The 11,013-nt window shown below is 35.9% G+C and overlaps 1 protein-coding gene across 3 annotated transcripts in view; it reads right to left on the reverse strand.

Annotated features, from left to right (window-relative positions):
- Positions 1-5,230: 5,230 nt before the first annotated feature.
- Positions 5,231-11,013, reverse strand: part of LOC117166950 (serine-protein kinase ATM-like) — a 41,991-nt gene continuing 36,208 nt past the window's right edge. For all 3 annotated transcript variants that reach the window (XM_033351432.1, XM_033351430.1, XM_033351433.1), the window contains 4 exons: positions 6,552-6,697; positions 6,364-6,470; positions 5,999-6,277; positions 5,231-5,921 (listed from right to left, as the gene is read on the reverse strand). In XM_033351432.1, coding sequence (XP_033207323.1) covers positions 5,743-5,921; positions 5,999-6,277; positions 6,364-6,470; positions 6,552-6,697 — 711 coding nt within the window. In that variant the 3' untranslated portion in view covers positions 5,231-5,742. The remainder of the gene's footprint in view (positions 5,922-5,998; positions 6,278-6,363; positions 6,471-6,551; positions 6,698-11,013) is intronic.

Raw genomic sequence — 11,013 nt, forward strand, 5'->3', positions numbered from 1 at the left:
TTAAGTTCTCTTTTAAACTAAAATATTTTTGTGTATCATTTCAAATCACATCAACTAGCATTGGAATATTCAATTATTTTATTTAATTAATTTCAATTCAATGAAAATTTCAATTAAACTCTAATTAAATTTTGAATAAGATCGGCGTTCGCGCCGTAACCCCAGGTGGGATATTACAATTATGAAGAGTAAATTCCTATTCCAGACCACTGTGTGGCGCCAGCTGGGCACCAGAAAAAGATGAATCTGTTTGCAGCCTGGCGCCCAGCTGGTTCCTCTTTGGCGTGCTGTTCTGTCACCACAGTCTGGTATAGTACATCCTGGCCCAGACTGGTCATGATATACACCAGACAAAATCAAAATAACGTAAAATGGTACTAAATATGTTTCTGTAATAGTTTTACACTATATTTCAGTCCTTTCTTTCTAAAATTGTCTGCTTTGCTTAAATTTTTTAATAATTTGTATAAGCTATAATAATTAAAATTGAATATACCCCCAAAGAACTTATAGCAGGGCTACCAATTGTTAAATAGCAAATATATTTTGGAAAAAACGGCTTAAGAAAAATGAATTTTCTGTCAACAATTTTTGTATATTTTTTTGAAATATGCTGCGAAGCGTGGAATAATATTAATTAATTAATTTCTACATTAATTACTAGTGTTTGAACTAAATACCAGAATCTGGTTCTTTTATTCACCACATTCTGTTTATTTATATGTATAAGCGAAGCACGAGATATGTGATTAAAATGTATTCGTTAAAGCCGAAGGCGCTTTTACAAAAGATAATTCACAATCCCTATATTATTGTTGTCTATGCTTTGTCTCTCAATTTTGAAAGGTCTGTGAACAAATGAGAGTGTGGATTCCATACACGGTAATAAGCTTTAAATAGAGAAAAATGAATATTTTTAGATATCAGCGTAAAAGTGAAGAATATTCTATTATTTTCAATGCTCGATTTTTCTATCTGTCTAAAATATCATTATAAGAAAAGGATATCTCAGAAACTAATTTATTTTTATTTCCATAGCGGCCGCCACATTGGTTCCTATTCCCCAACAGAGGACGTGTTTTCAATATATTTAATTCCTTATAGTAATTGTACCGACAGATAACCTCACAGATGTCTTCTATTCCCCAAAAGTTTTCAATTTTTGACATTATTTAATTCCTTCTAATCAATTTACAAAATATGTGTGATAAATTGTTTTAATTCCTTCATGTGGAATATAAGTTTTGAAAATTTAATTTAAATCAATTCAAGTCCGCCTCTCTTGCGTTAAAATTATTTTAATTCACACATTTAAATAGATTTCTTTGATGCATTTTTTAAGATGTTTGAATAAATTATTAAAATTTAAAGAAATATAAATTTGAATATTCTTCAAATTTATAAGTTATAAAAAAACTTAATAATGAAAAATAGGTTAAATAAATGCGTTCGTTAAAATTTACGAAGTCGATTGAGAGGAATAGGATTTACACTTTTTCTGTTCCCGCTGGGGGATTTTTAGACAGAGGAAATATTGCGTATTCATAGGAATACAAATTCTTAAGTTTTCTGAATTCAACGCTAATTACCGGGTAACGTGCTTTCCCGCCTAAATGAATGATAATAATAATACTACATGCATACATACACACATATGTAATATTATTATCATTTATTTAGGCGGGAAAGGACGTTATGGAATCCACACTCTTATTTATGCACATACCTTTTAAAATTAAAAGACAAAGCATCGACAACTGTAATATGGAGATTGTGAAATCTCTTTTGTTAAACATTCTTCGGCTTTAACGAGCACATTCTCATCGCGTATCTCGTGCTTGGCACTCGATTTTGTCAAGAGTGTGAACTTTTCTACACTATGTTCAACTCTATTATATCAAATGTATATTATATTTACGTCCATACTTCGGTCTGGGGCTGCTTATTCATATATTGCAAAAGGACGTACAAATTTAATTTCAATTATTACTGTAATATTTGTTTCTTATTTTGCATTACAAAAATTAAATTTTTTATTTTTATTTTTTACGATTGATCAGTTTACTATTAATACCATCTTCGTAAAACTTTTTTACTTTTTCACAGTGTTTTCTGGTAACGTTTTTCCAGGTTTTGAATTTGGAATATCTAATACACCCTCTAGTTTTCTTAATGCCTTAACTGATCTGGCCATTCTTTTAAAGGTGTTAAATTCTGAAGCTAGTTTCCGAATATTCCAGATTTCAGGAGTAATTGTAAGAATAGCAAGTCTCAGGGGATCCGTTTTATCCAAAGAAGCAAATTTATCCTTTAATCCATTTAACAGTTTTTCCAGTTGATCTTCCCTGAATTGTCGCGAATTCCTTTCTACATTTGGAACAAATTCTTGCTAATGACCACAAATTCGGGAATTTATTGTGAAAATTGTCGGTAATAACTCGTAAGTCTTTGCCAACGTGTCCGTCATAACCAAAGGGATTTCAGCATGTACCAGGCGTGGGCACTCAATGCTTTATAGATGTGTCGCAACAAAGTCGACTTTGGAGCCATCTAGCGTATACTCATATCCCTAAGATAAGATAATAGCTGACCGTTCAGATAATCGCGATAATGCGCAGATACTTTTCAGATAATGGGCTTAAAAACTCAATAAATTGCAGAAAAGAATATAAAAACAAGTAGAAACCATCAATAATTGTCAGAATAATTATTTATGCATTTCTAGTTGTTTTCGTACTGTTTTCTATATAAAAATGTGTTTTTATGAAGAAAGAAGATTGTGCAATTATTTTTGAAGTATGTTGCCGGTGAAAACAACAACGAACAGTTAACATGGTAACTTTTGGCCATTTTTCAAATTTTGAACTTCGACTAGCGGAGTGAGGTGCGAGGAGCACAATCGACGAGCCATCCTGGCGGACCGAAGGAACCGAATGGAGCCTCTACAAAGTACCCATACAGACCCTATTGGGTCCCCATTCGGTTCCTTTTTAAAAAACAAAAAAAAACAACAAAATAAACTTTTAAATTATTGAAATGCGGATTCTGCATTAAAATTCCCTATAGAAGGTCACGGAATAATCGCAACAGTTTTTTTGCAACGGTAAAAAGTTAAAAATATATATATGAGACGTATAACGCCTGTTGACTGCTACACTTCAAACGCATCATCTCTAAGAAGCAGTCAACAGGCGTTATACATCTTTTATAGTTTTTAAACTTTTTACCGCTGCAAAACAATATTGCAATTACTCCGTGAGTTTCCAATAGAACGCAGAATCCGAATTTCAACAGTTTAAAGGTTGATTTTGTTTTTTTTTTAGTTTTTTAAAGAGGAACCGAATGGGGATCCAATGGGGTCTTTACGGGTACTTTGTAGAGGCTCCATTCGGTTCCTTCGGTCTGCCAGGGCATCTGGCATATAACTGGAGTGTAACTGTTTGGTGTGGTATCGTTCATGGATATTTAGTAGGCCTATATTTTTTTGATCGCAATGTCGATAGAGATAGCTATTTACAGTTCCTTCGAGAGCTTCGTCGACCTATTCACATGAGCGAGAATTTGACTACAGCATGGTGGCGCGGACCCAGATTACGCTATTATCGTTAGAGATTTCCGAATGAAATTTGTCTTGGTCAGTGAATAAGTAGAATGGCTTTGAATGGCCGCTAAGGTCGCCTGACCTAGCGCCACCCGATTTTTATTTGTGGGGTTATCTACGAGGTGTTGTTCACCGTACGAGGCCTACTACGAGAGAAAAGTCGATTGAAAAAATTAGGACTAAAGGATACTCGAAATTCGACCAAGCAACCTCCTCACAAGTACAGTGAAACTCTTCTATAGCCCCGATTTCGGGGCTGACGGTAGGTAGCAACTAACTCATTATAGCCTGCTCCGCTTTTGCTTGTTTACGCCGGAATTAAAACTTAATTGTATAACCCTTTCGTGAATATAAGATTTCGGGTCCTGAACTAGATAAACCATATAGAATTTGAAGAGTTTGAGGCATATCTAATTTGAAATTTGCTATTAGTTTTGAAAAATATTTAAACAATTTGTTCAAATAAATTATTGCTTATTTTAACTTGTGTGCAAAATAAATTCTAAAATGTTTAACCCCTATAAGAAAATGAATAATAATACAAATACAACATATGTTAACTAAAGGATTTTTTCGTGCACTAATTTCAAATTTGCCATTAGTTTTGCAAACAAAATTTGTTGGAACTATTTATTTAAACAAATTACTTTGAAAAATTTGGCTTCATGAGTCTCTTTGAAAGTCATTTACAAACATTTCTGCTAAATTTTGTTTGATTTAGTTAAGATTTGCGACCTGCGGGTGGTTTTGAACATTCCGTCCCCAATGTGCGCCGCGACGACGCGACGTCGCTGAATTCGAAATAGCGGCGGCGCGGTTTTGAAGCAAAATGGATGGCAGCGTCGCTCGGTGGGGCAACCGTATAATATTTATTAAAAATTTTGAACTTAGAGAATAGATAAAGAACTAAGAAGATCTATTGAATAAAGATCACAAATCAAAGTATTTTTATTCGTATTCGTAATATTTATCGATAAATAGTGTTTCAAAATACTTCAAAATTAACATATTTTTTAAGTTGCTAATGCAAATTTTTTCAGCGAGCTGTGGAAGATTTTTATTTTCACAATCAACTGCCATATTTTATCCAAGATGTGCCTGTTTTGTTTTTACCGTCGTCGACGTTCGTCGTTCGGTGAGATACTAATATCATGGCTCGTATTTTTTTAATATGCGGGCCAGTTACATTTTATTATACTTGAATCTAGAAAATAGCTAAAACAGGATTCCCGTGATTATGTTCTTATTAAAGTATTTAAGAATAAGAATGAAAAAATATTTGTCTTGGCAAACTTCAGATGTTAGCCATGTTGCAGGATTGCATACTTGCGTGCATTCCTATCAAACTGCTCACCACTACTGTCCCATTTCTTGTTCTCATCTCGGAACTTACACATCATGGAATAAACGTAGGGTCAAATAATTGTAACAATTTATTTTCAAAAAAGGAGTTCTAAGGCAGGGGACCTAGTAATCGACAATTTAAAAAAATGGTACACTTTTCAGTTATGCTATCCGCAGCTTAAAAAATTATATAATCTTCATATTATTAGTTTATATTTGAATATAACAACTGTTGGTAAGTTCATCAAGTTCAATTAATCATAGTAATAAAAATATCACAAATATATACCAAAATACTCTTATATTTTACTTTCAAGAAACATATTTATCCTAACAAGTAGCTTCATTTATGACTGTATTGAAAATACGATTTAATCACAGGATATACAAATGTACAATCAAAAAGTTACATCTGCGGAATATTCTACTGCTCTTATACCTAACGGTACATCAATTATATATCTTACACATAAACCATAAGGCTAAAATTAGTGTTTGTCAACAATGAATATTTTCATAAACTGTAATACTCTTTTGTATAAAAATATGTCTCCGAAGCTTCTCCGAATTCTGTTACATTCTATGAAATCATTAAAAAAAGGATCGCAAAACTCTGGATTTTGTAACTAGTCAACCTTTAAGGAATATCGACGTTTTTCTCATAAATAAGTTGGATAGCCTTTATTTTAAAACACGTTTCACACAATAAAAAAATAATACATACTGCAAGAAATTTCGGAAAACGTTTCTAAAAGTCTAGTTTCTTTTCAGCGTTTGAAGAACGAATAATTACGAAATTACAAATACGCTTGCCATCCCTGGAAAATGAGACATAAGTTGCTAGGGTCTCGTGCCTGCTGAATCAACCTTTCAACTTGTCCTTCAACACTAAGAGTTACGCCTTCTTCTATTCCTTGTAACTTTTGTTGCACCGTCAATAAAGCTCTGTTAGCGAATTTGTTTATTTCTACCGAGCCTGAAAAAAGAGAATAAATTAATTCGAACAAAAATATTAGAAAGACTTGTTATTAAAAATCTGAAAATAATCCGTACCGTCAGTACCATCCGAGGATTCACTGAGAGTACTGCTTTGAAGCCTATGTGCTTTAGTGGAACTTATCGACCAAGTAAAGAGAGGATCGTAAAGTAAAACTTGAAGTAACGTTACAATTATTTCTCTTTGTTCCTGCAGTAATTTCAAAGTCTGTTCGCAACAACGCCTCATAACACCTTCCACTCCCGATAATCCCATTGGTACTTCAATATCTCTTGTTAGTCGGAAAGGAACTGTTTCCGGCACAGACAGGAGTTTACCTTGTTCAAAAGCTATGCCTGTTTCAAAGAAGGAATTAGCTATCCTTTTCTCAAAATAATTAGAAATTAAGTTGACTATTTTCGCATAAAAATGTATTTCTCACCAAAATCTATGTGTATCACTTCTGCTGTAGTTTGATCAATTAGTATATTTTGTAGGTGTCGATCTCCAACGCTGAGAACGTAGCCTACGATCGAATTTGTTGCGATACTAAAAGTAATACGAATTATTGAATATTTTATTCAGAAATAAATCATTCTTTATTTCATGAAAAATGCAGTAAAATATCACCTCCGAGTGTAAGTCAATCTTCTTTCGAACCATACTTCAGGCGACAAATATTTCTCAGTGAAAAAATGATGGAAAGCAGGATGCATATTCTCACAACATTCCAGAAATGTTTTCAACTTAACTTCATTTGATTCTTTAAGCGCAGCCTACAAGGACAAATTAAGGTTTGTATAATTCAAATTGCAAGTACCTAGCATTCAACATGCCCAATAATTTTGTTGTTTACTTATATAAGTTCACATTTTTACATTGTCTTTATGAGAGCGCATGTATATATGTACTGACGTGCAACATAAGAAAGCAGTAACTACATTTGGGACCCCCCTCTCCCGACTCGTATTTGTTTCCAATATATTTAAATGGAATACAATTGTGAATCAGATGAGATATTCAAAATTTAGTTACCGCTTTTTTTTGCACGGCAATTAAAATCATAATTTTTAGTATATTTCAACAAGATTTACAACTGGTCTCAATGACACTTTCTATTGGACACAAATTTACACAAATTTAAATAAATAAGAACTACGTAGATCCCCGAATTAGGATATTTTTAAAACGAAGAGAAATGATTTTCAATATATTCTTCAAATTGGCTACATATTTTTGTAAAGTTGACTTACCACCAGACTTTGAGCGAATGGAATGAAAGTGTATAGCTGAATGTCTCTGTTAAGTAAATTCTGAAAAACTCTTTAAACCGATAATAAATAACAAGTTCAACGTCTATAACGTTTTGTTTTTCAAACAGAATCGTCTGTATAATCTAATTATCGACCATAAAGCGCTAAGATCGGTCGGAGCTAAGATTAAAGTTATCGACAGAAAAGAAAAACCTACCAAGGCCAGTGAAGCTGCTGGTTTGGATTCATGGTATATTCGCGGAACCAAAAGCACTACTTAAGGTCGACAATTAAACTTTGAAAACGGGAAAATGGAAGGTTATCGATGTCAAGGCAAGCCAGAAATGGTCGAGTCTCAAGAAGATCGACTGGAGGCCTCACTATGGGTTAAAGGGATCAATGTAAAGATCTCAAATACCGAAATTAACCCGGAAGATAAAATACCGGAACCATTTTCAGAAAATGCAGAGGAAACAACTAGAAGTTAAAATGGACACTAGAGGTCGCGCTTCCAACCTTAATTTTATCCAGATTAACATTAACCACGCTAAAGGAGCGTCTGCTATCTTAACCAGACGTTTGTCAGCGGAATAAACATCTTTTGACTTACTACAAGAACCAGTACGAAGCAGGCGCCAATATATAGTGATTTGCTCATCGTACCTACCACTTGATTTCCAGGACCCACCACCATCCGAGGAGCGAAGAAATCTGGTTGACTACGGCTGTGTTAACAGATGGGCATTGCTTATCGCACCTGATGCTGACGCACATTATTCGACTTGGGTAGTAAGGACATAAACCACAGGGGTGAGTTTTTATTATATGACCTTTAACTACTAATTTAATTTTATTGAATTATGGTAATACACCTATCTACGTGGCATCTAGATGTCACTAGATAATTGTTTTGACTTTATATTCGGCAAGTATTAGTAAAGTATTCAAGGCACTTAGTAGCACCTCAATTAAGTCTACAGGGTGCGGCAACACAGGCAGAGCAATTATTAAGGGCTGTGAAAAAAACGGCGCAACTTACGAAAATGGGGTTTATTTTATTATATTCAGTACATCATGCCGTTTTATGCATCAAGTTCTGAAGATGACATCAGAAAGATGATGACCTCTGGCAGCGATACATTGATAAAGGCGAGTTCTGAAGTTTTCTGTCGCATTTTGTCATATCTTAACAGGTATAGCAGCAAATGTTCAAATCAGGTGAGTGCGCGAGCCACACCACGTCACCTCTCAGAGAGACAAGGCGCGCAGGGAACATCTGTCGCAGTTTCGTCATTGACTGCTTCTTCCCTCAGTTCTTCCAACTGAGGTTCAGAATAAATTTCCAACATGCAAAGATAACGTAGCGCGTTCACAATCACGGTTTGTTCATCCTAAAAAACATAAGGTCTCTCGTGAAGTTCTCCTGGGTTTTTTCAGCCCAGTACCGAAACCTTTATTAATTTACTGCGCCAGAGACGTGGAAGTGGACCTCGTCACTACTAAAAATGCAGACCTCGCATGGATCCGATTAAAACATTTCTTAAGGGCGATTCATGCGGTTTTCATAGTTAGGGAATGTACTAACCTTTCAAAACTACACTGTCTGTTTTTCCGCACCCTGTATATGCGGTTCTGCTCAAACACACGGAGTTATTGAAACCTTAAAAGGGCGGAGGCACTCAGTCAAGCAGACCGGTACATACTTCAATACATGGTAATGACGTGAAGGCCAAAGTTTCAAGGGGATGCCCACAGGGGGGCGTTTTCTCGCTACCAAATGGGCGTCATTGATGGCCTGATTCGGGTTTTATAGTAATCTTGTTTTTACACTCAAGGGTATGTAGATAACCTGGCGATCCTGATAACAGAGAAACATGATGGCCCCTAATGTAACTCATGCATTCATGAAAAAGGCTGACGTTATGATAGTTAAATTTTATAGTGTCGTACACTATGTTTTAACGCAGTGCTATGGACAGTTAATGGCGTACCCTTCCTGATAATAATAATGCAATGAATTATGCGGTTATCTAACCAGTATCGCACAGTATCACCCACAATAGGCTTCTCTTGGATGGAAGCCAAGGTTCAGTTGGAAGTGGCAATAGGACCAAACCGAGGGTACGACCACGCAATGACCCCTGACAAAAGCAAGAAAATCTTTTTACATGGTCCGACCAAATCAGGAGGGACATCCTTACCTGTTAGCAATGGAGCTCACCGACGCGAAGAGGATACATGCAGGGGTTACATGAACGTTGGGTCAATATGAATCCGGAGTATGCTCATAAAAATCTTCAGTATTTAAGAAATCAGGTATCCTTTTTACGCAAAGAGAGATATGAGGCTCTTTATCAAGAAGAAGAGCAACATCCTCCAGAGAACTTGCCACCCGTTCCAGCAAGACCACATTTGCAGATAGCCGATAATGCGAAAATGAGAACTAGGAGATCAAAAATACATCAAAAAGTCTTTTTCAGAATTGACAAATTAGCTGAAGCTAATTCTGCTCTTTCTGATTTTCTTCCTGAAGATGTTGATCTCTGGAATCTGAACTGTATAGTTTAAGAGAAGGCGGTCTCCCTGCTTAGCGACAATAAAATTAATGAAAGTTTGGTACGCCTGAGTAAGACTCGCGAACATATTGCACCGCTTCAGTTTAAATTAAAACGGCGAGACGGCATGCATCTAAATATTTAGTGCATGATTAGCTACATAAAATCAAATAAAAAGTAACTCCATAAGTTAGGGCACTTTCTTGATATTCACAGAAAGCAAATCACACGCTAAACAAGCATTTAATGGAATAAGTTCACTTCTACGCACCAACATGTAGCTCGTATATTTACAAATTTCTTAAACGAAGAACAACTCATCCCGCAGTAGTTAGTAGAAGGACGCACAGTACTGATCATTAAGACCGGAGATATGACAAATCCAAAGAACTACCAGCCTATAGCTGGTTTAAAAACTAGCTACTAGTTATTCACTGACATCCTCAAAGAGAGGATATTAACAACTATCGAGCCAGTATGGGATTCAATAGTTGAACAATGCGGATGCAAGAGAGAGCTGGCAGGTTCAGGGAGAAGATGTTAATAGGAAGGTGTATTACCCAGGATTCCATCAGGTATCGACGCAATCTGTCTATGGTTTGGATTGACTACCGAAAGGCATTCGCTAACTCGAACCATGATCTACTTATTAAGCTCCTTGAGTGCCTAGAGGTACATCCAAAAATTGCGACATGTATGAATGAGCTTATGCTCTTGTGGCGGACAAGATTTGTCATAACTGGTCTCTATCTATTGTGCTCCGCGGCAAAAGCTCTGGATACCTATGTGGCCCGCCGAACACAAGAGAATTGAAGGTCAACAACCTTTTATATATATATATATATATATATAGGATTTCTCCGAGAGCGGGTGCTAATCTGGAAAATTGCACCCGCTTCCAGCGAAATCGCGGTGAAATTTCAGCCACAACCACGTCTCACGACCGTGAGATAGGTGGTTACAGTCTGTAAAGGAATCAATACGACCAACCAGCAAAAGCCTCGTGCACCCTAAGAACACGTAGCGACCCAAGGACAACCGCCTTCTGCATTTTTCCCGCAACTGTTCTAGCATATTGTTGACACGCATGGATGCTTTTTAGGCCATTAGCAAGTGAAAGCTTGGCACCTCAAAGAGCGCCGATGATAAGGACGATCAATTTAACATAATATTCCGGGTACGATCGTTGCAACTCCCTTATAAGGTATCGATACCTCTCTTTCTTTTCATTCTCCTTGGTTATGATGTTTTTGTCAGCTGGTGCCGAAAATTCGATAACGAACA

Source organism: Belonocnema kinseyi, chromosome 2 (assembly GCF_010883055.1).
Source record: "Belonocnema kinseyi isolate 2016_QV_RU_SX_M_011 chromosome 2, B_treatae_v1, whole genome shotgun sequence".
In the NCBI taxonomy this organism is placed as follows: domain Eukaryota; kingdom Metazoa; phylum Arthropoda; class Insecta; order Hymenoptera; family Cynipidae; genus Belonocnema; species Belonocnema kinseyi.